We start from the raw sequence: 25,728 nt of genomic DNA, 5'->3' as shown, positions 1-25,728 counted from the left end.
GAGAAAAGTCTCCCTTTTAAGTATTGACTCTGAGGAAGCTGTTCTAGGCCCTCTCAGGCTGGTTTGATTACTCATTCTTTGTCTTCATTATATGATATACACAATTTTGTCATTGGATTTGCCTCATTATAATATAATCTTTGAGTCTGTCTCCTGTTAGAGATTTTGAGTCATGATGGGTGGATGAATGGATGGCTGGGTGAGTGAGTAAATAAATAACCAGGCATTTATCACTCAGGACACATCTTGGATATTCCCTCTTCCAAGAAGCCTCTCTGTGGTGCCTGGGTGGTTCAGTTAGTTAAGCCTCTGCCTTTGGCTCAGGGCATGATTCCGGGGTCCTGGGATCGAGCCCCCCCCATCAGGCTTCCTGCTCAGTGTGGAGCCTTCTTCTCCTTCTTCCTCCTCCTCCTCTCTTCCTGCTTATGCTCTCTTGCTCTCTCTGTCAAATAAATAAAATCTTTAAAAGAAAAAGTAGCAGCCTCTCCTCTCTCTCCCTCACGTGCAGGCTGGATTAGATGCCTGTCTCATGGGCTGTCTTTAGCCCCCTGCATGTGGTGCTGTAACATGAGTTTGCATGCCTTGTTTGCTCTTCAGTTAGAGGGAACTTGAGTTCAGAACCATATCTTATTTGACAGCTTCCCAGTGGCGGTGGGAAAACTGGACAGCAACATGCAGAGGAATGAAACTGGACCACTTTCTTTTTTTTTTTAATATTTTATTTATTTGACAGAGAGAGATCACAAGTAGGCAGAGAGGCAGGCAGAGAGAGAGGAGGAAGCAGGCTCCCCGCTGAGCAGAGAGCCCGATGTGGGGCTCCATCCCAGGACCCTGGGTTCATGACCTGAGCCGAAGGCAGAGGCTTTAACCCACTGAGCCACCCAGGCGCCCTGGACCACTTTCTTATATCATACACAAAAATAAATTCAAAATGGATGAAAGACCTAAATGTGAGACAAGATTCCATCAAAATTCCAGAGGAGAACACAGCGGCCTCTGTGACTTTGGCTGTAGCAATTCTTATTAAACACATCACTGGAGGCAAGGGAAAACAAAGCAAAAATGTATTGTTGGGAGTTCATCAAGGTAAAAAGTTTCTGGCAGGAGTGCCTGGGTGGCTCATATGGTTAAGCTTCTGCCTTTGGGTCAAGTCATGATCTCAGGGCCCTGTGATCAAGCCCCACATCAGGCTCCCTGCTCAATGCGGAGTCTGCTTCTCTGTCTGCTTCTCCCTCTGCCCCTCATCCCACCACTTACTCTCAAGTAAGTAAAATCTTGAAAAAAGAAAAGTTTCTGTACACCAAAGGAAGCAATAAAACTAAAAGGCAGCCTTTGGGATGAGTGAAGATATTTGCAAACAATGTATCTGATAAGGGGTTAGTATCCAAAATCAGTAAAGAAACTAACAAACTCAACACCCCAAAACCAAGTAATCCAGTTAAGAAATGAACAAAAGAGATGAATAGATATTTTTCCAAAGAAGACAACCAGATGGCTGAAAGACACATGAAAAGGTGCTCAGCATCCCTTGGCATGATGAGATACCACCTCAGTCCAGTCAGAATGGGTAAAATTAGCAACACAGAAAACAATAGATGTTGATTAGGATGTGAAAAGGGAACCCTCTTGCACTGTTGGTGGGAATATGAGCTGGTGCAGCTGCTCTGGAGAACAGTATGGAGTTTCCTCAAAAAGTTAAAAAGAGAACTACCAGGTGCCTGGGTGGCTCAGTGGGTTAAGCCGCTGCCTTTGGCTCAGGTCATGATCTCAGGGTCCTGGGATCGAGTCCCTCATCGGGCTCTCTGCTTGGCAGGGGCCTGCTTCTCTTCCCCTCTCTCTGCCTGCCTCTCTGCCTACTGTGATCTCTCTCTGTCAAATAAATAAATAAAATCTTAAAAAAAAAAAAAGAGAGAACTACCTGCAATTGCACTACTAGGTATTTACCCAAAGGATACAAAGTACTTATTTGAAGGGATGCATGTACCCCAATGTTTATAGAAGCCATATCAACAATAGCCAGACTGTGGGGGCGCCTGGGTGGCTCAGTGGGTTAAAGCCTCTGTCTTCAGCTCAGGTCATGATCCCAGGGTCCTGGGATCGAGCCCTACATCGGGCTCTCTGCTCAGCGGAGCCTGCTTCCTCCTTTCTCTCTCTGCCTGCCTCTCTGCCTACTTGTGATCTCTGTCTGTCAAATAAATAAATAAAATCTTAAAAAAAAAAAAAAGCCAGACTATGGAGAGAGCCTAAATGTTCATTGACTGATGAATGGATAAAGAATAAAGATGTGGTAAAAAAAAAAAAAGAATAAAGATGTGGTGTATATACACAATGGAGTATTATTCAGCCATCAAAAAGAACAAAATCTTGCCATTAGCAATGGCCTGGGTGGAGCCTAGTGTATAATGCTGAGTGAAGTAAGTCAGAGACAAATACCGCGTGACTTCACTCAGGTGGATTTATGAAACAAAACAGGTCAACATATTGGGGGGAGGACTAGAGGGAAACAAACTCTTTTTTGGGGGGGGCTTGATCAAAACAAATACATATGTATTTATAAATTTTTAGGTTTAAACAGATCATTAAGTAATTGAATAATTTTCTTTTTTTCCCCTTCCTTTTATTTAACATATAAGCTATTATTTGTTTCAGGAGTACAGTTTTGTAATTCATTAGTTTTAAACAACACCCACCCACCATAACACATACTCTCTCCACTCTCCATCACCCAGCCACCCCATCCTCCCACCCGGCTCCTCTCCAGCCACCCTTGGTTTGTTTCTTAAGATTAAGAGTCTTTTAACCATAAAAGACTCTTAAAGATAGAGAACAAACAGAGGGTTGATGGAGGGACGTGGGTGGGGGATAGGCTAGATGATGATGGGCATTAAAGAGGGCACTTGTTATGATGAGCACTAAGTAAGTGATGAATCACTAAATTCTACTCCTGAAAGCAGTTTTGTACTGCTTTAAATAAAAATTGGGGGGAAAACCCCATATCTTAATTTTTTTTGATCTCTATATAGAATCATTAAAAAAAATTTTTTTAAAAAGATTTTATTTGACAGAGATCACAAGTAGGCAGGCAGAGGCGGTGGGGAGCAAGCTCCCCATTGAGCAGAGAGCCCGATGCAGGGCTCAATCCCAGGACCCTGAGATCATGACCTGAGCTGAAGGCAGAGGCTTAACCCACTGAGCCACCCAGCGTCCCATCTAATGTATATAGAATCTTGTAGATGATAAAATCATACTTTATTTGGTGCGTGTATTACATTTTAAAATTTGCTTTCTTGAGATGTAATTTACATGCAGTAGGATTCACCAGTTCTTTTTTTTTTTTTAAAGATTTTATTTATTTATTTATTTGAGAGAGAGAGACAGTGAGAGAGAGCATGAGCGAGGAGAAGGTCAGAGAGCGAAGCAGACTCCCCATGGAGCTGGGAGCCTGATGTGGGACTCGATCCCGGGACTCCAGGATCACGCCCTGAGCCGAAGGCAGTCGTCCAACCAACTGAGCCACCCAGGCGTCCCAGGATTCACCAGTTCTAAGTGTGTAATTTAATGGGTCTTAACAGTCATAGAGAAAAAGATGGCCACCATAATCATGATAGAGAACATTTCTTTTATCCCAAAACCTTTCTTGTGCTTCCAGTTTTTTCCCTACATCTGCTTTTTGTTGTTATAGTTTTGACTTTTCTAAGATTTTATATAAGTGGAATCATATATAATCTTTTGTGTCTGGCTTTTTAGATTAATGCTTTTGAGATTCATGTATTATTGCATGTGTTAGTAGTTTATAGGGTTTTTATTGATGAACAGTATTCCACTTTATAGATATATCACATTATCCATTTATCAGTTAGTGGACATTTTTTCCCCCTAAATTTGGACTGTTTTGAGCAAAACTGCTAAGAAAATCTGAGTATGATTTTTTGGGTAGACAATGTATTTTGTTTTTTCTTGGGCAAATTCCTAGGAGCTGGTTTATATGGTAACTCTGAGAACCTGCCAGACTTCACAGTGACAGTACTGTTTTAAATTTGCCAGCAGTTCATTAGAGTTCTAGTTGCTCTCCATCCTCACCATCTCTTGATACTATCTTTTTAATTTTAGCCATTCAAATTGGTGTGCAATAGAATCTCATTGTGGTTTTAATATGCATTTCATTAATGACTAATGATCTTGAGCAACTTTTCACATGCTTATTTTAGCACAAGAAATAATATATCTTAATAATTTACCTTATTTTTAGCAAAGTATATATTCAAATATGTTGCCCACCAAAAAAGAAATCAAAGTGCTTACCTTAATTTTTTTTTAAATAAATTTTATTTTTAAGAATCTCTATACCCAGTGTGGGGCTCAAACTCATAGTCCTGAGATCCAGAGTCATTTCCTCTTCTGACTGAGCCAGCCAGGCATTCCACTGCTTATCTTAGTCTTGAGGTATGATAGTTATCTGTATATTTAGGGTGTAAGACTTTTATCTAATATTTTGCAAATATCCCAATCTGTGGTTTTCCTTTTCATTTTTTTTTGACAGTGTCGTTTGAAGAGAAAAAAAAACCCCAAAACAAAAAAACTTCACTTTTCCAAAAAACAAAAATTTCTATTTTGATGAAATTCAATGATCAGTTTTTACTTTTAGGATTCATGTTTTTTGTGTTGTAAGAATTTTACCTAACCCAAGATTACAGTGATTTTTCTCCTATGTTTTCTTCATCAAATATTATAGTTTAGGTCTTATATTGACGTCTGTGATCTTCAATTTGACATTTTGTATGTTTGTGATACAATGGTCAAAGTTCATTTTTTGCATATGGATATCCATTTTCAGCACCACTGTTGAAAAAAAGACTTTAGCTCCCACTGAATTACCCTGACACCTTTGGAAATTAGTTGGCCAGGTGTGTACTGGTCTATCTCTAGACATTCTGTTCTGTTACTCTACTTACCTACCTTTAATCAGTACTACACTATGTCAATCACTGTAGCTCTATAGTAAATTTTGAAAGTATGTAGTGCAGATAGTCTAAATCCTCTGACTTTGTTTTCCTTTTTCAGACTATTTTGGCTATTCTTGAAATAAGCCAGTCAGAGAAAGATAAATACCGTATGATTTCACTCATACGTGGGATTTTTTTCAAGATTTTATTTATTTGTCAGAGAGCCAGTGAGCGAGGGAGCAGCAGCAGGGGAGTGGCAGGCAGAGGGAGAAGCAGCCTCCCCCCCCAGCAAGGAGCCTGATGTGGGACTAGATTCCAGGAACCTGGGATCATGAATTGAGCCGAAGGCAGATGCTCAACCGATGGAGCTACGCCTGCGTCCCTCATATGTGGAGTTTAAGAAACAAAACAGATTAACATAGAGGAAGGGAAGGAAAAATAAAATAAGACAAAAACAGAGAAAAAGACAAACTGTAAGTGACCCTTAACTATAGGGAACAAACTGAGGGTTGCTAGAGGGGAGGTGGGTGGGTGGGTAGGGTAACTGGGTGATGGACATTAAGGATGGCACGTGATGGAATGAGCACTGGGTGTTGTATGCAACTGATGAGTCACTCAACTGTAACTCTGAGACTGATAGTACACTATATATTACTTAAATTGAATTTAAATAAAAAATTAAAAAAGAATATTTTGGCTATTCTGGGTCCTTGGCTTTGCATATAAATTTGAGAATCAGCATTTCAGTTTTTATTAAAAAGGCTTCTGCGATTTTCATTGGGATTACTTTGAATCACTAGACCAATTTGGGGAGATTGACTTTTTTTTTTTCTTTTTAAAAGATTTTATATAGGGACGCCTGGGTGGCTCAGTTGGTTGGACGACTGCCTTCGGCTCAGGGCGTGATCCTGGAGTCCCGGGATCGAGTCCCACATCGGGCTCCCAGCTCCATGGGAAGTCTGCTTCGCTCTCTGACCTTCTCCTCGCTCATGCTCTCTCTCACTGTCTCTCTCTCTCAAATAAATAAATAAATAATCTTTTAAAAAAAAAAAAAGATTTTATATATTTGAGGGAGAGAGACAGATAGCGAGAGAGAGCACAAGCAGGGAGGAGAGGGAAAAGCAGACTCCCTGCTGAGCAGGGAGCCTGACATGGGGCTTGATCCTAGAACCCTCAGGTCATGATGTGAACCACCCAGTTGCCCCTGAGATTGACATTTTAACAATATTGAATCATTTGACTCATGAACATGGTACATGCCTCCATTTTCTGGTCTTTAATTTCCTTATCAATATTTTGTACTTCCCAGTGAATAGGCTTTGTACATATTTTGTTTCTAAGTACTTCATATATTTGATTTGATTATACATGGTATTTTAAAAACAATTTAATTTTTAATTTCTTTAGTATTATATAGAAATATGGCTAATTTTCTGTAATTGATCTTGAATCACCTTGTTAAACTCTCTTAACAGTTCTGGTAACATTTTTTTTGTGGCTTCCTTATGAATTTCTACATGATAGTGTCATCTAAAAGTCAGTTTTCTTCCTTCCATCCCTCCATTTTTCCTTTTATTTCTTCCTTCCTATGTGTTTTCTTTCCTCTTTCTTCCTTATTTTAATGAGTGAACTCTAGAACAGTGATGAATAGAAGTGGTAAAAGTAGATATCCTTGCCTTGTTCCTGATCTTAGAGGGATTTTCACCATTACGTGTTTTGTTAGCAGTGGGGTTTTCTTGGATTCCTTTTATCAAGTTGTGAAAGATGCCTGATACACTTACTGATTTTTTTTTAAAGTCTGAGTGTTGAATTTTGTGAAATACTATTCTCAACCTATTGAGGTGATTATGGATTTTCAGTTTTAGTCTGCTGAGTGATAAGTTATATGAATTGTTTGTGTATGTTAAATTGAACTTGCAGGGGCACCTGGGTGGCTCAGTTGGTTAAGTGTCTGCCTTCAGCTCGGGTCATGATCCCAGCATTGAGCCCTGCATGGGGCTCCCTGCTCCGTGGGAAGCCTGCTTCTCCCTCTCCCTCTGCCTGCTTATATTCTCTCTCTCTCTGTTAAATTTAAAAAAAAAAATCTTTTAAATAAATTGAATTTGCATTCTTGGGACAAATCTCACTTGATGACTTTGACATATTCTTTTGATTTCTAAAAATTTGGCAAGGTTTGTGTGTCAGCATTCATGAGGATTATTGATTTTCTTTTCTTTTACTGTCTTTGATTTTGTTCTGTCGGCAATGCCAGCCTCATACAATGAGTTGGGAAGTGTTCCCTTTAGTTTTCTGGAAGAGTTTGTCTGTATTTTATATAGGCTTATTGCAGGTTATTATTTCTTCTTTAAATGGTTTGTAGAATCACCACTGAAGCCATCTGAGCCTAGAGATTTCTTTGGGGAGCATTTTTAGTTACAATTTAAATTAAAAAAGATACAGGGGCGGTCAGGTTACCTATTTTGTCTTAGGTGAGTTTTCATAGCTTTTGTCTTTCAGGGAATTTATTTATTTCACTTACGTTGTCACGTTTTCATAATGTTCCTGTTATTCTTTTCATGTCTGTAAGACCGGTTTTTCTGATATAGATAACTTGTGTATTCTCTCTATGTTTCCTGATTAGACTAGGTAGAGGTTAGTCAATTTTACTGATAATTTTAAAGAGGAAGTTTTTGGATTCAATGATTTTTCTTTTTTTGTTTTCTATTTTATTGGTTTGTACTGTTAATATTTTTTCCTTCTACTTTGTGCTTAATGTACTGTTTTTTCCAGTTTCTTAATGTAAGAATTTAAATCGCTGGTTTGTCATTTAAAGCTTTTCTTGGGGCGCTTGGGTTTCTCAGTGGGTTAAGCCTGTGCCTTTGGCTCAGGTCATGATCTCAGTGTCCTGGGATCGAGCCCCACATCAGGATCTCTGCTCAGCAAGGAGCCTGCTTCCCCTTCTCTCTCTGCCTGCTTGTGATTTCTTTCCCTCTGTCAAAAAATCTTAAAAAAAAAAAAAAATCTTTTCTAATAAGCATTTCATCCTAAAAATTTCCTTTTAAGCTTCACTTTATTTAGTAGTATTCTACAGATTTTTACTGGATCTGTTCTTATGTAGTATTCAAAATACTTTGTAATAATTTCCCTTATAATTTCTTTTTTGACCTATGAATTATTTAGAGTATGTAGTTTAATATCCAAATACATGGATATTTTACTGACATTTTTCATTTAATGATTTCTAGTTTAATACTCTGTGCTCAGATTATATATTTTGTATGATTCCAGGCCTCTTAAAATTATTTAGATTTGTATTATAGCCCCAAATATGGTCTGTTTTGGTGAATGTTCTGTGTGCAGTTGGAATGAATGTGTATTTTGCTGTTGATGTGTAGAGTGTTTTATAAGTATCAATTAGGTCAAGTTGGCTGATAGTGTTGTTAAGTAGTCTATATACTTACTGATTTTGTGTCTGCCTGTTCTATGCAGTAGTGAGAATACAATGTTTATATCTTTAACTATCATTGTTTATTTGCTTATTCTTCTTGCTCTCTAAATTTTGCTACAGATATTTTGGAACTGTGTTATTAGGTATTTACACATTGAAGATTATTAGGTTCTTGATGAATTGTTCCTTTTAATGTCATGAAATGTCATTCTTTATTCCTGATAAAGTATTCACTGCTTTGAAGTCTATCTTACCTGATATGAATATAGTAGCTTCAGCTTTCTTTTGATTAGTGTTAGTATGATGTATTTTTCCCCATCCATTTACTTCTCATTTTTCTGTGTCTTTATGTTCGAAGTGGGTGTTTTATTTTTATTTTTTTTAAGATTTTATTTATTTATTTGACAGAGATCACAAGCAGGCAGAGAGACAGGCAGGGAGAGAGGACGGAGCAGTCTCCCTGCTGAGCAGAGAGCCCAATGCAGGGCTCAATCCCAGGACCCTGGGATCATGACCTGAGCCGAAGGCAGAGGCTTTAACCCACTGAGCCACCCAGGCGTGCTAGAAGTGGGTGTTTTAAAGACAGCATATATCAATGCAGTCTACCTTTGTTTGATTGAAGTTTTTACACAGATGTGTTTAAGAAAAAATGGACAGAAGACTGCCAATTTAAATATAAAGTAGAGGGATCTCGATACAGAGATGTTTCACCTGCTATGATAAAATTTTATCCAAATCTATAAAAATCAGTGGGATTAAGTATCTTTAGGAAGCCCCTCCAGGAGCATTTTATCTTGCATTATGATTATACATTTTTACATTTATTGTTTATAAGGTAGCACACAGTCTAGAATTGGAAAAATAACCTGCAAGCTTGGAAATGTCTCCTATTGTTAAGTCACATTAAAGGGAAAGGATTTGAATTGTTGAAAAAGAAAGTGACTAGGACAGGGTAGTGGTAAGGAATTTAAAAAACTTTAACTTTTTTTCATACTACTTAAGTAGTCTATGTATATTGCTCACAATTTAAATACCTATAAAAAAGCAAATAAAAAATACTCTTTAATTCTACTACCCTGAACAAAAAATAGTTACTGGTCTGAAATATATCCTTCCAGTATTTAAAACATAAGTATAATTTTAAAAAATGTAGTCATATCCTATTACTTCTTTGTAACCCTTCTTTTCCATTTTATGTCTCATGAGTATTTTTATGACGATTGTTTATACTGATCTGTATCAGCCTTTTTAATGACTGCATATTTCTATTCATAGCATATAATCCCAATTTACTTCTAATTTTTTATCTGTTAATACTAATGCAGTGTACATTATTCCTTTAGGATACATTTGTACAAATATAAAACCTTTTATTCCCATGCCTTATTCATTCTATAACTGGGAACCTGTTATTTCCCATTCCCCTTCATCCATTTCCCATCCTTCTACCCCTTGCCTCTGGCAACCACCAGTTTGTTTTCTCTTTTTATGGGTTTATCTCTGTTTTTTGTTTTTATTTTTTTAGCTTCCACATGTAAATGAAACTGTATGGTATTTGTCTTTGTCTGACTTATTTCATTTAGCATTGTGCCGTCTAGGTCCATCAGTGTTGTCGCAGATGGCAGGATGTCATTTTTAATGGCTCAGTAGTATTCCCCAGATATACCACATCTTCTTTATCCATTCATCTGTTAGTGGATAGTTGGATTGCTTCTATAGTTGGCTCTTGGAAATAATGCTGTGGGATACGTGTATCTTATCAGTGTTTTTGTTTTCTTTGGGTAAATACATAGTAGTAGAATGATTGGATCATATAGAATTTCTGTTTTTAATTTTTTGAGGAAACTGTATACTGTTTACCATAATGGCTGCACCAGTTTACATTCCTACTGTGCACAAGTATTCCTTTTTCTTCACATCCTCACCAATGTTTGTTCTTTTTTGTCTTACTGATTCTAGCTATTCTGAAGGTATAAGGTGATACCTTTTTTTTTTTTTTTTAAGATTCTATTTATTTATTTCACAGAGAGAGAGAAGTAGTGAGAGAGGGAACATAAGCAGGGGAAGTAGGAGAGGGAGAAGCAGTCTTCCTGTGGGCTCGATCACAGGACCCTGGGATTATGACCTGAGCCAAAAGCAGACACTTAACAACTGAGTTACCCAAGCACCCCTGTAAGGGATATCTTATTGTGGTTTTGGTTTGCATTTTCCTGATGACTGGTGATATTGAGCATTTTTTCATGTGTTTGTTTGCATCTGTAGGTCTTTTTTGGAAAAATGTCTATTCAGGTCCTCTGTCCATGTTAAATCAAATTATTTATTTTTTGATATTGAGTTGTATAAGTTCTTTATATATTTTGGATATTAACCCCTTACTGGATATATCACTTGCAAATATCTTCTTCCAGTCAGTAGATTGCTTGTTGTTTCATTGATGGTTCCCTTTGCTGTGCAGAAGCTTTTTATTTTGGTGTAGTCCCAACAGTTTTTTATTTTGTTTACCTTGTCTTTAGGAGACATATTTAGAAAAATGTCACTAAAGCCAATGTCAAAGAAATTATGTTTTCTACTAGGAGTTTTATGGTTTCAGGTCTTATATTCAGGTTTTTAATCCATTTTCAGTTTCTTTTTGTGTATGGTGTAAGAAAGTGGTCTGTTTTCATTCTTCGAATATTGTCCAATTTTCCCAGCACCATTTATTGAAGAGACCGTGTTTTCCCCATTGTATATTTTTGCCTCTTTTGATTAAATTGGCCCCATATAAGCATGGGTTTATTTCTGGGTTCTCTGTTCTGTTCTATTGACCTATGTATCTGTTTTTGAGGCCACTACCATATTGTTTTGGTTACTACTACAGCTTTGTTGTATCTTGAAATTTGGGGTTGTGATACCTCTAGCTTTGTTCTTCGTTCTCAAGATTCCTTTGGCTATTTGGGGTCCTTTGTGGTTTCATAAAAATAATAGTTCTGTGAAAAATGCTTTTGGTGTTTTGATAGGAATTGCATCAAAACTGTAGATTGCTTTGTGTAGTATGGACATTTTAACAGTATTCTTCCAGTTCATAAACATGGTATATATTCCCAGTTGTTTGTATCATTTTCAATTTCTTTCATCATTATTTTATAGTTTTCAGAAGACAGGTCTTTTCCTTCCTTGGTTAAATTTATTCTTAGATGTTTTATTATTTTTCATGTAATTTTAAATGGAATTGTTTTAATTTCTCTTTTTGCTATCTTTGTTTTAGTGTATAGAAATGCAACCAATTTCTGTGTATTAATTTTATATCCCACAGCTCTACTGAATTTATATATTCCTTCAAAGGGAGTCTTTAGGGTTTTCTATGTATTAGTATCATGTTATCTGTAAGTAGTGATAGTTTAACTTCTTACCAAATTGGATGTCTTTTATTTTTGTGTGTGTGTGTGTCTGATTGCTGTGGCTAGGACTGCTAGTACTATGTTGAATAAAAGTGGCAAGAGTTGACATCCTTGTCTTGTTTCTGATCTTAGAGGAAAAGCTCTTAGTTTTCACCATTGAGTATGTTGGCTGTGGTTTTTTCATATATGGCCTTTATTATGTTGAGGGATATGCCCTGGAAACATTTGCATTTGACAAAATGAATTTTGCATTTGACAAAATTCAACATCTGTTGAGAGTTTTTATCATGAACAGATGTTGAATTTTGTCAAATGCATTTTCTGCATCTATTGAGATGATCATTTGATTCTTTAAAAAGATTTTATTTATTTATTTGACAGAGCACAAGTAGGGGGAACCACATGCAGAGGGAGAGGGAGAAACAGGCTCCTCACTGAACACCGACGGGTGCTTCAGCCTAGGACCCTGAGATCATGACCTGAGCAAAGGCAGATACTTAACTGACAGAGCCACCCAAGCGCCCCAATGATCAGGTGATTTTTATCCCTCACTTTGTTGATGTGGTGTATCACATTGATTGATGTGTGCATATTGAAGCATTGTTGTATCCCTGGAATAAATCCTACTTGATTGAGATGAATGATCCTTTAAATATGTTGTTGAATGCAGTTTGCTAATGTTTTGTTGAGGATTTTTGTATCTTTTTTATCAGGGATATTGTCTTGTAGTTTTCTTTTGTAGTATCCATATGGTTTTGGTATCGGGGTGATGCTGGCCCCTTAGAATGAGTTTGGGAGCTTTCCTCCCCCTTTTGTTTTTTGGATAGATTGAGAATAGGCATTAACTCTTTAAATGTTTGGTGGAATTCACCTGTGAATCCATCTGTTCTTGGACTTTGGTTTTGGGGGAGTCTTTTGATTGCCAGACAGCTTTTGTTGCCAGCAGTTAGTATATTCAGATTTTCTATTTCTTCCTGGTTTGGTTTTGGAAGATTGTGTGTTTCTAGGAATTCATCTGTTCTAGGTTGTCCAATTTCTTGATACATATGTTTCATAGTAGTCTCATATAATGTTTTGTGTATCTGTAATGTCTCTTTTTTTTTTTTTAACTGATTTTATTTAGTTGAGTCCTCTCTTTTTCTCGTTTCTTTTCTTGATGAGTTGGGCAAAAGGTATACCTTTATCTTTTTAAAGAACCACTTCTTTTTTTTTTTTTTTTTTTAAATATTATTTATTTATTTATTTGACAGAGAGAGATCACAAATAGGCAGAGAGGCAGGCAGAGAGAAAGAGGAGGAAGCAGGCTCCCTGTCAAGCAGAGAGCCCGATGTGGGGCTCGATCCCAGGACCCTGAGATCATGACCTGAGCCGAAGGCAGCGGCCCAACCCACTGAGCCACCCAGGCGCCCTTAAAGAACCACTTCTTGATTTCATTGATCTTTTCTGTTTTTTGTTTGTTTGTTTGTTTTTTATGGGTTTTTTTTTTCTTTTTGGTCTCTATTTCCTATATTTCTGCTCTTATCTTTATTTGTTTTTTTAAGATTTTATTTATTTATTTGACAGAGATCACAAGTAGACAGAGAAGCAGGCAGAGAGAGAAAGAGGGGGAAGCAGGCTCCCTGCCGAGCAGAGAGCCCGATGTGGGGCTCGATCCCAGGACTCTGGGATCATGACCCAAGCCAAACAGAGGCTTTAACCCACTGAGCCACCCAGGCGCCCCTCTTATCTTTATTATTTTTCTTCTTTCTCCTGCCCTGGGGTTTTGTTTATTCTTCTTTTTCTAGTTGCTTTAGGTGTAGTGTTACATTGTTCATTTGTGATTTTTCTTGTTTCTTGAGGTAGTCCTGCATTGCTGTAAATTTCCCTCTTAGAGTTATTTCGAGAGCATCCCAAAGATTTTGGGATTTGTATATTCATTTTCATTGTTTCCATGTATTTTTAAAATTCTTCTTTAACCTATCCACATTTAGTATTTTTTTAAAGTAACAGTTTAATTGTATATGAATATAGAGAGACCAAACTTGGTTAATAGTGATGGTTTTCATTACTTTATTTTCCCTGCAGGTAATGATAGTATCAGAGGAGTTGTTCTAATGAACAAATAGTGTGTTAGTAGAACTTCAGCTTCATTAAGTAGCCACTTTTTTAAAAGTAAATTCTACACCCAGTGTGGGGTTCAAACTCACAACCCCATAATTGAGATTTGTATGCTTTACCCACTGAGCCAGCCAGGAACACGCCCCCCCCCCAACTCCTCCTCAGTTTTTAAAAATACTTTTTGTTGTTGTTCCACTTGGATGCTTTTGATTTCTCTGTCTTCCAGGTCACTGCTCTCTTCTCTGTCTGCTCATCTGTTGATTCCCTTTAGTGTACTTTTCATTTCAGTTATTGTATTCTTCAGCTCTTATTCATTCTTTTTTATATTTTTTATCTCTTTGTTGATGTTCTCAGTGAGTTCTTACATTTTCCTCTCCAGTCCAGTGAGCATCTTTATGACCATTACTTTAAATTCTTTATCAGGCATGTTGTTTATCTCCATTTTGTTCTTTGTCTAAGGTTTTTGTCTTGTTCTTTCATTTGGAGCATATTCCTCTGTCTCCTCATTTTGCTTGACTTTTGTGTTTGTTTGTATGTGTTAGGCAGAACAGCTACTTCTGAACTTGAAGGAATAACCTTGTGTATGGTCAGCCCTGTGTAGACTGTGTGTGCCTGGTGACTTTGCTTGTCTGCCGAAACTGTGGGTGGCATGGGCTTGCAGACCAAGGGCACTCTGTGCTGGGGCTGCCCTAGTGGGATGGTCAGAGCTGAATTGGGTGTGATTGTATTGTCCTTTGTCTCCCTGTATAGAAGTTGCCCTGGCAGGACTTGCTAAAGCTGAAGTGGGTATATGCTGGGGGGATCTGGGGTGCCCAGACTAGGGGGCATAGGAGGTGGGGCAAATGGAGCCAAGGTTGATGTGGGCCAGGATGTTCCAGGGCACTCTATACAGGGGACATCCTGGTAGGGTGACTGGAGACAAGGTAGGGTATGGGCTATGGGCTGCTGAGTCATTCCATGCAGAGGGTGCCCTGGTAGGGCAGCTGGAACAGAGGCAGGCATGACCTGGGGTTCTGGGGTGTTCCATGTGGTGGGTGTGGGGTGGCCAGAGCCAAAGCTAGCCAAAGCCAGGATGTTGGAGCAGTGTGCATCAGGGGAACCTTAGTCATCTGAGGCCAAACTGGTGCAGGCCTGGGGTGTCCTAAGGTACTTTGTGCCTGTGTTCCCTTGGTGCACTGGCTGGAGCTATAATGAGCTCTGATCAGGGGTGTCATGGTGTTGTATGCTGGGGCCACCTTAGTGGGATGGCTGGAGCTGGTGTGCGTTAGGAGTCTGGGGCTCGCTGAGGCATTAGGCTACTCAGAGTGCCTGGACCTTGTTCTCATCCATGCTTTCAAGGTGGAAGAGGAATGTAAACCACGGGGCTCTCCTATCCCTCAGACCTGGAGAGAGAGTTCCAGCAGTTCTCCCACCATTTGGTGCAGTTCTAGAGCTGGATCTTTTATGTCCTAGTTGGTCTTTTAAACCGAGGCTTTTTCCTGTGCCCCATGGTAGACAAATCTGCCCACGGTCCCTCTATTTGGGGACTATCTGTCCCCACTGCAGTTCACAGTGTTGGGGTGGTGGTTCCCTTTGTTACTGTTTCCTCTCTTTCTTGCTGTTCTCTGTGTGGTCTATCTTCTGATGTGCTGAAGCTGTTGAGTCAGCCCTTGGTTCTTCTTCAGAAGGAATTGCTCTATAAATAGGTGTGACTTTGGTGTGTTCTGTGCAGGAAGTGAGTTCACGGTCTTCCTACCTGGCCATCTTGAACCAGAGCCATGCCCCTCTATTAAAATCCTTTTAAAGCATCAGATTATGCCATGATTGACAGTTCTGAGTTCCTGAAAATAACTGAGTCACTGCAGCTAATCTTATTCTGACTGGTGGTAGTGCCAGTGACTCACGAACACAGTCTTCTTCCCTCCCATTGCCTGCGACAGGCCTCCATATGTTCCAGGCGCCTTAGTGTATCTGGTTTATTGCATCTGAAAGCATACATGGTAATTTGAAATTTATGGCTTTGAGAAGAAAATATTCTCAGAAGCATTCTTCAGAGTGTGTAAGTGGTTTCATCATCATAATCGTCGTCATTGTAGTCATTGTTTTGGCAGAAAGGGTTGTATATGAACGCTAAAGCCCAAGGTGATGTCACCTGTCTCTGAACTGAGAAATACTACTCTGAACTCTATTATACCTGATCTTTTTTTCTCATTCTTCAGTTGCAAAGATTTGGTTTAATGGTTGTTTGAACTTGGACAGTCATACATAGGATTAAGCAAATAAACATTTGATATTCCTGGATAATTTAAATGGAGTATCAGCGACTCAGAGATGCTGCCTGTCTCCAGGAATCCAGCACTGCACTGTAGAGGAAGGTTAAATATAATTTTAGTTGGAGCATTTGTGGGAGAGATGTGCCTTTGGGTTTTTTTGTTTGTTTGTTTGTTTGTTTTTTAATTTAGCCAAGTTGTGGACTTTTCCTGATTAACTAAAATATAAAACAAACAAAAACAAAACAAAAAGGCCCACATGTACAGAAAAAAAATGTTATTTTAAAATTCTGGCTCTGGGTTTCCAGTTTCAAGAAGGATAGGGTAAGCATACTTTTTTCTCTCTCTTCTGCTGAAGGCAACAGTGAAACCTGGACAAAAGGCATGGAGTAGCTATTTGAGGGCTTTGAAGAGCAAATGATGGTGGTTGGATTGGGAAAGAAGGCCTGAATTCAAAGTACCCCTGGATTGCCATGTAGTTTCCCATGTCCCCCCTCTGGTCCTCTAGCCATTTGGCCCAGAGGTAGGCACAGCTGTGGAAGTTCAGTATATAGGCTAGAGAGCAGCAAAGGAGCCCCAGGAAACCTGAACATGTTGGGCTGATTTCACAGATTTCAGGGAAGGAGGACCTTGGGAAAGCAACTGCATATAGTCATCTGTGAACTGCTGGGCTCATCCCTGAGCTGTTTATGTGCAGATCTTATCCTACTTAGCATGTAAATGACTTTAAGAACCGAACTAACACACAGACCACTACTCACATTCCAGACGGTCCTCTTTGTGGTGCACACAGGGCACACATGTGAATGGCAATGCAGAAGCTTTGAGAACGACAACACAGCTGTCAACATTTTCCAGAAGATATAAATAAGAGCTAGAGTCTTCTAATACTCAAAATGTTTATGGTACTATCCCAAGTCACATAGCATATGAAAACCCAGGAAAGGGGCACCGGAGTGGCTCAGTTGGTTAAGCATCTGCCATCAGCTCAGATCATGATCTCAGAGTTCTGGGATTGAGCCCCATGACGGACTCCCAGCTCAGCAGGAGCCTGCTTCTCCCTCTGCCTTTGCCTCTCCCCTTCCATTCCTGTGCTGGCATGTAGATCAAAAGTCCAAATATATCAGATGAGTCTTCCAGGCATTACATTTAGTGAAAGAATCTAGTCTTGAAAGGTTAGAAACTATAGGATTCCATTATATGGCAGTATTGAAAATACAAAACTTATAGCGCTAGAAAACAGATTTGTGGTTGCCAGGAGTTAGGGATGAGGAGAGTGTGTGACCAAGGGACTTTTTTTTTTGAGTGATAGAACTGTTCCATATTTTCTTTGTGACATATGTCTAAAATCATAGACTTGTACATAATAAAAGATCAGTTTTACTGTAGAATGAATAAAAAAATTTGTTTTTGAAAAACTGACTCTGGTTTGAGTGTCTTGGCTCAGAAACAGGACATAATTCCTGTTGTGGAGAGACCTCTTTTATTGGGGGGGTAGGAAATCACTTTAAAGTGTGAGCTGTATTACAGAGCTGAGATTCCACTGAACATAGCACAGACTCCCGTCTCCCAAATGTTTAGATGAGAATAATTAGGAAAGTAATTAGAATATGGCTTAGGACAAGACAGATAGAGAAGCAAACAATGGAGAGAGAGCCTAGTCATGTTACAGGAAGACAGGGGGCTCCAGGAGGAGAATCTAGGAAATTCTTTTTTGGGGATCTGCGGGAGAATTTGGATGATGTTTTATTTTGAGTGGTTTGCTGAGCTAGTGTTTATTTCCCTCATCCCAGAGCTTCAGTAAAAGTCAGTTGCACCCCTCAGAATGGGTTGGTAGTGCTGGGGGACACTACCAGGGGATAGCAAATGTAGCAGAGAGAGGCAGGGTGTGTACTAGGGCAAGTTAAGTGGGAAACAGGAACGGGGGGTTGGGTGAATGTGAGGACTCAAAATCCACAGGATGGCAGGGCAAAGCACAACATTTCTCACAGGATGGCCCTGCTTTTGTTTTCTACTCTTAAAAGTGCAATCTTTGGGTAAATAGTTTGGGGAAACTCAGAAAAGAGACATTTGAGTAATGAGAGTTTAATCCCTTTTGCCATACAAACTGCTGACATTTAATTTATTATTGTTTTATTAGTTAAAAATTTAGGAGCAAATATGGAGCACTAATTTTGTATATTCTCCTTGCTTTCCGTCCAAACTGCAAACTACTGACTGTATTTCTCATCTGAACAATGAGGAGAAAGTGTCCATTTCCCATTTTTCCTATGTAGGCTAATCACTTCACGGTTAACTTTTACCAGTTTCATAACTGTCTAATCTTTTTCCATGACAGAATATAATACAGCCTAGTAGGTACAATGGATTCTGAAGTCAGAAGGACCTGGGATCCAGTTCTAGTTCCTCCACTCATTAGTTGTGAATCTTGGCCAAATTACATATGTCTTCTGAGATGGGGCTTATTACAACCCTGCCTCACAGGGTTGTTGCAGGATTAATTGTTGGCACCATGCATCTACCCTCTAGGCTCGTACCATCCTTCAATGTTACCATCCTTTGAAGGTTCAATGCCCAATTCACTGTTAACCCAAAAATACATTAAAAATTCGGTAGGTTCAGAAGTCAAGTAGAAATCATCATAATAATGTAAGCCCACCTGACCTGCTGACTTGCTCTAAGCAGCACCCCGCATTTGCTCCCGTCTGCCCGATTATCTTGGCGCGTTCCGAGTTGAGAACATAGCTAAAGACTGTTAAAGACTTGAAAGGGTTGCTATGAGAGGATCAGAGAGAAAATATACTTTTATCCTCAAAAAATGCCAAATATTTCTTCAGTGTGTTTAATTATTTTAATGTGTGGGTTGAGATTCTGTCATGATCTGCAAAATATAGCATAGAGTCTTGACAGAATGAACCAGAGAGACTGTGTGTGAAAATGTGCACTGTAGTCTGAGCGTGACTTCCCACTGGAGCACGGGGGTGTCCAGGGAGAATCGTGGATGAAGCCTTCATTCCCCCATTGGCCTGACCTAGGGAGTGGGTTCTACAAGAGGGATTATGATTTCACTGTAACAGCTTCCCAGTCTGAATCTGATGAGCTTAATTTTCTGGCTAGAAGAAGCAAAACAAGTTGCACTTGGTGCAGTCACCGGTTTGATTCTTCACGCATCTTTCCCTGATGGAATGTTGCCTTTGGGGCCGCAGGTCTTGTTGTGGCAGCAGCGGCTTGATATCTGTTTGGATGGCTAATACGTGGTGGGGCGGGAACTGATTTGTCTTAGGTTTGACCAGATCGGGAGTAAATGGTACTTGGAATCAAGACATGCCCTTTTTGAGGCTGTTGAGCTGTGGTAAACAAGATCAAAAGGAGTGGTACTGATAGGTTTTGAGGAAAGAAAATAGTGGTAGATCAGGTAGTGTCCTGCCAGACAGTGGAGAAACTTACTAGTGTCACGTCAGGCTGAATGTTAACATCCAGGCAGGAAAGGCTAATGTAATGGTTGGCATAGGAAGTCAGGTATTAGGGGACAGGCCTCAGTCATGGCTCACGTGTCAGGCCAGGTACCCAGGCCCAGGAGGCCATAAAAGCTGCCCAAATCCTGAAACTGTGGTACAAGGTGGATATTTGATCAGAGAAGTAGAGTCTGAATCACCCGAGGTAGGAGTTTCTTACCTTATTCCGAAGTAAAGACAGGACTGTTCCTAGTGTGGGAGGCAAAGCTGAGTTGGGATGTAGGGCCCAATAGTGAGTAGAGGTTAAAGAAGTAGGGCAATGGGAACTATAGGAGTTAGAGCATCTTTAGGAGATTTCTCAGACATGAGCATATTTTTGGTTGCTTAATTAAAAAAATTTTTTTTTGTTTCCAAGTAATAAATTTATACCAGCTATCTTTAGGTGAAACAGAAGCTCACTGCCTCCCCTGCAGTCTCCGTAGCAGAGACCATTTCTGTCAACAATTTTAGCTCTTTCTTTTAATATTTACCTTTTCTAAATGACATGCTTATAATGCTGTTTATTGATTTTTTTTCAATATTGGACGTAGTGTAGAGATGCTGGGGAAGTTTAGCATTCCTTTATATTCTCCACCTACTCTTTCCTCTTCCTCACCCTTAGATACTCATCCTTTCGCCAATAATTGATTGCTTAAATCAATTGACAATTAAATTTTTGATTATGCAAATTATATTTATTTGGTTATTTTGGTTCTGTGTTCAATGATTGCTTTTATTTCCTATAAAACATCTTATTTGTTTTCTGGAGTTAGTATCTTTTTTTTTTCTTTTGCATTGTAACTTCTGTATTTTCTGACAGAATTGTAAAAGTCGTAACAATATAAAACTCATCGGATTGTATTTCACTTTTCACCTTGGAGACATTCCTTCAACTTTGCCTCATGGACTTGCTACGTAATAGCTGTTTTGGAAATGTTCTTCACCTCTTCTTATGTAAGATTTCTGTTTCTTGGATCCTGATTCTTCCTTTCTTTAGGAGGCATTATCTTATGGTAACTTTCTGAAAGAGGCAGCTTTGGAGGTAAAATATTTTGAGAGCTTTACATGCCTGAAAATTATTTTTTTTTTTCCCTCTCTCCTCACATTTGATTCATGGTTAGTTAGATATAGAATTCTCTGTTGGAAGTCATTTTCCTTCAAAACTGTGAAGGCATTGCTCCATTATCTTCTAGTTTTCAGTATTGCTTCTGAGAAGTCTAATGCCATTCTGATTCCTGTTCTGTTGTGTATAAACTGTTTTCCTTTCTAGAAGCTTTTAAGAGTCTTTTTTGGTGTTCTAGAATTTCAAGATGAAGTCCTCTGAAGTAGGTCTTTCACCAGTCATTATTCCGAGTCTTTCATAGGTCCTATCAATGTGAAATTTAAGTCCTACTGAGAATTTTTCTTGTGTTTCTTCTTTGAAATGTTTTACCTTGTGTTTTCCCCATTTTCTTTATGGAGTTCTTGTTTTTCCATTATGGGACCTTTTGAAATCAACCCCTCATTTCTTTCTTTTTTTTTTTTTAAACCTCTCTGTTTTGCTCTTTGCCTTTTTGTTCTATTTCTTGGAAAGTTTCTTCAATTCTTTTTCTTTTAATTTAAATTTTAATTAGTTAACATAAAGTGCAATATTGGTTTCTGGAATAGAAGTAGTGATTCATCACTTACATATAACACCCAGGGCTCATCACAACTAGTGCCCTCTTTAATATCCATTCCCCACCCATGTCCCTCCATCAACCCTCAGTTCTCTGTTGTTAAGTCTCTTACGGTTTTTTCCCCTTCTCCTTTTCTCCCCCTTCCCATATCTTCATCTGTTTTCTTTCTTAAATTCCACATATGAGTGAGATTACATGGTATTTGTCTTTCTATGACTGACTGACTTCACTTAGAATTATACACTCTAGTTTTATCCATATCATTGCAAATGGCAAGATTTCATTTTTTTTGAAGGCTGAGTAATACTCCATTGTATGTGTATACCACTTATTCTTTATCCATTTATTAGTTGATGGCCATCTCTCCAAAGTTTGGGTATTGTTGATAATGTTGTTGATGTTGATGATAATGTTAATGATGTTGATAAACATCAGGGTGCATGTAACCCTTCGAATCTATATTTTTGTATCCTTTGGGTAAATACCTATTAGTACAATTGCTGGATAATACGGTAGCTCTCTTTTTAACTTTTTGAGGAAACTCCATACCGTTTTCCAGAGTTGGCTGCACCAGTTTCCATTCCCACCAACAGTGTAATAGGGTTCCCCTTTCTCAGCATTTTCACCAACACCTGTTGTTTCCTGTGTTGTTAATTTTAGCCATTCTGACAGGTGGGAGGTGGTATCTCATCGTGGTTTTGATTTGTATTTCCCTGATGATGAGTGATGTTGAGCATCTTTTCATGTGTCTCTTAGCCATCTGGTTGTCTTCTTTGGAAAAATATCTATTCACGTCTTCTGTCCATTTCTTAACTGGATTATTTGGTTTTGGGGTGTTGAGTTTGATAAGTCCTTTATAGATTTTGGATACTAACCCCTTGTCAGCTATGTCCCTTACAAATATCTTCTCCCGTTCTATAGACGGCCTTTTAGTTTTGTTGATTGTTTCCTTTGTTGTGTAGACGGTTTTTTTAAAAAAAATTTTTTATTTATTTATTTGTCAGAGAGAGAGAAATCACAAATAGGTAGAGAGGCAGGCAGAGAGAGAGAGGGGGAAGCAGGCTCCCTGCCGAGCAGAGAGCCTGATACGGGCTCCATCTGAGGACCCTGAGATCATGACCTGAGCCGAAGGCAGAGGCTTAACCCACTGAGCCACCCAGGCACCCCGTGCAGATCATTTTTATTTTGATGAAGTCCCAATAGTTCATTTTTGCTTTTGTTTCCTTTGCCCTTAGAGACATGTCTAGTAAGAAGTTGCTCTGGCCAAGGTCAAAGTGGCTGCTGCCTGTGTTCTCCTCTAAGATTTTGGTGGTTTCCAGTCTCACATTTAAGTCTTTCTTCCATTTTGAATTTATTTTTGTTTGTGGTGTAAGGAAATGGTCCACTTTCATTCTTTTGCTTGTTGCTGTCCAGTTTTCCCAAGACCATTTGTTGAAGACTGTCTTTTTCTATTGGATATGCTTTCCTGTTTTGTTGAAGATTAGTTGATCATATAGTTGTGGGAATTTCTTCAATACTTATTTCCCATTCTGCTTTTGAAGGGGTTTTGTCTTTAATTTGTGCTGCCATATTTTCATTTTCTAAGGCGATTTTGTTCCTCAAATGTTTGAATGGTCTTTATCTTCTGTTTCTTTAACAACTTAAATTTTTTTTCTGCTCCCAGCATGATCCTTATCTTCTGAGTTCATATTCTGTTTTTTTTTTCCTCTTTTTCTTTCATGTTAACATTTTCCTCATATGTAATTAACCTTGCCAAAGCTTTATTTTTAAGAGTGTGGTTCTAAGACGTGAGTGGAGCTGTGTGAGGGCAAAGCTTGTTAACTCAGAGGAAGCTGGACATTTCCTTGGAGGACCCACAGATGTCAGTATCTGTGGATATTCTCTTTTGGGCCTTTTTTCTTAGAGAAATTTTCCATTTTCTCTGCTCAATATGTATGAGGCTGTGTTCTGGAATGTTGGGGAAAAAGGTATTTTCTGGATTAGGGAGGGAGGGCGGGCTCTGGGAAATGAGTCTTATTGTTCCCGGGCAGAATTTCACTCAGTCCCACTACTTTAAGTAATATGCCTCATTCTCACTCATCTCCAGGCCTCTCTGGTTCAGTATCTCCAAATAGTAAACCTTCAGGCTTCTCCCTGGAGAGAAGCACCAGTCCCATGGCAGAACGTCTGAGATGTATGGCTGCTACAGGCGTATATGCTACCCAGTGGAGCAGGGATCTGAACTGATAACTTGTAGAAATGTATGAAATTTATCATCTCTATAAATACTCAGATTTAGTGGTTCTTTCTGAAAAACAAAACTGCCTAGAAGGATAATGCTGTGTAAGAAAATCTTGTGTGATTCCTGTTTCTAGGCTCTATATCTTCCTCCTTGGTTTGGTCTCTTTCAGAGCAAATTGGAGCTTTGGCAGATCAGCACATTGTCCATGTGGCATGTGGCGAGTCTCACAGTCTGGCCCTCAGTGACCGGGGCCAGCTGTTTTCTTGGGGCGCAGGGAGTGACGGTCAACTAGGACTCATGACGACTGAAGACTCGGTGGCAGTGCCCAGGTAAGAAGGTCACAGACAGGAATTTGAGTTTTCAGAAGTCAGTTTTATAAATACTCTTTCCTGCTGTTGCTTTGTGAGACTCTGCTTTGGTTCTGCTTTCTCTCTTTAATTGCTATTTTTTGTCATTGTTATTGTGTTTTTGGTGCTACTCCTGTGCCTTATACTTTATAGCACTTGTCACAAAAACTGTAATTATTTATAAAAGTGTCTGTCTCCAGTTAAAAAAAAATGTGAGTTGTTCAGGAATTGTACTTTATTTATTCCAGTAACCTAGTTGTTAGCATAGTGTTTGGAATTCAGTAAATGAATAAAAAAAGCATCTTTTCTCCTGCTGCACTTCCTAACCTTTAACTTAAAATTATAGACCTAAGTCAATCACTCAATTAAGGACTCTAAACTCAAATCAAAAGGTTGACCCATTTTCTAATATTAGCCATCATGAGCATTACGAACAGTTAAAATACCAAATGTACAAAATTTTTTTTACACAAAAATACTAATACAGTGTTTTGTTTTTTAAAGATTTTATTTATTTATTTGACAGAGATCACAAGTAGGTAGAGAGGCAGGCAGAGAGAGAGAAGGAAGCAGCTTCCCTACTGAGCAGAGAGCCCAATGTGGGGCTCGATCCCAGGGCCCTGAGACCATGACCTGAGCTGAAGGCAGAGGCTTAACCCACTGAGCCACCCAGGTGCCCCTAATACAGTGGTTTTAAGACTTTTAAATATTTAGTTTATTTCCAGATATTAGATGATTTAATAAAGTATCCAACAGGTGCTTCACCACTAAGTAAATATTTGAAATACTGAAGTTACTTCCAGATGCTCTCCTTAGGGGATGGAGTCTCAGTTTGTGGAGGGTTCTTGGTGATCAGAGAGGCCACTCACTTATTTTCATACTTTATTCCTGTTCTTTTAGATGACCAACATAGAGCACACCCCTACTGTCATATTTGCACATCTCTGTAACTGTTTATTTAATGACTGTTTGTCATACAAAGCTGGGAACTTTTGATGACTAGACCTGGATTATGCATTTTTGCATCACCATTGTTAAGGGTGTCCAGCACATTTATTGTTTGTTACAAGGCTGTATAATAAGTGACCTCTCCACCCCAGCCCAATTATTGTCCCCTTTAAAGGACAAAATACTCTTCTTCCTCTTCCTTTTCTGCCCTTCTTAGATTTTTGTCACTTTAATCAAAAGCTGTTTTAAGGAAAAGAGGAACATGGAGGTAAGCGTGATTTGATTCATTTCCTGACTTAGAACAGGTAATATCTTGGATTCATTCTTCCAAAAATTAGTTGAATTTTGGGGAAGAGAGAGAGAGTGGCAATAAGAAAAAAAAGGCTACTGTATATATTTTAATGAAATTATGTAAATATTAGGGAAAAGATTTATAGTGTAAATCTGAATATATAGTGTAAAGTGAAAAATATTTCACTTGTTGATGACCAGAGATTTAAAGATTTTTAATGGCATTTCATTTCTAAAAATGAAGTAGCCTGTGTTATAGTAGCAGTTTAATTTTCAATAGCCATGTCTAAATTATGGATGGCTTCTGAGACTTTGGTCTGTGTATAATTTTATGTTATAACTTAATTGACATAAATTTCTTAATTCATACTCTAGTCTTATAGAAAGGAACATAGCTTTGAAGTCAAACTGCCCTCACACTCTAATACTAGGTGAGTGACCTTGGGCAAATTCTTTTAACTTGTCTAAGCCCTGATTTCTTCAGTTGAAAGTGGAGTGTTGGGTGCCTGGGTGGCTCAGTGGGTCAAGCCCCTTCGGCTCAGGTCATGATCTCAGGGTCTTGGGATCGAGTCCCGCATCGGGCTCTCTGCTCAGCAGAGGGCCTGCTTCCCTTCCTCTCTCTCTGCCTGCTTCTCTGCCTACTTGTGATCTCTGTCTGTCAAATAAATAAAATCTT

The 25,728-nt window shown here is 38.9% G+C and overlaps 1 protein-coding gene across 3 annotated transcripts in view; it reads left to right on the top strand.

Annotated features, from left to right (window-relative positions):
* The window catches only part of HERC3 (HECT and RLD domain containing E3 ubiquitin protein ligase 3), a 123,657-nt gene that overhangs the window by 30,587 nt on the left and 67,342 nt on the right, over positions 1-25,728 (top strand). For all 3 annotated transcript variants that reach the window (XM_044224518.1, XM_044224519.1, XM_044224522.1), the window contains exon 4: positions 23,636-23,795. In XM_044224518.1, coding sequence (XP_044080453.1) covers positions 23,636-23,795 — 160 coding nt within the window. The remainder of the gene's footprint in view (positions 1-23,635; positions 23,796-25,728) is intronic.

The sequence above is a fragment of the Neovison vison genome, chromosome 11, assembly GCF_020171115.1.
Source record: "Neovison vison isolate M4711 chromosome 11, ASM_NN_V1, whole genome shotgun sequence".
NCBI lineage: Eukaryota > Metazoa > Chordata > Mammalia > Carnivora > Mustelidae > Neogale > Neogale vison.
The sequence above is the reverse complement of the archived record's forward strand: the minus strand, read 5'-3'. Positions and strand labels throughout refer to the sequence as shown.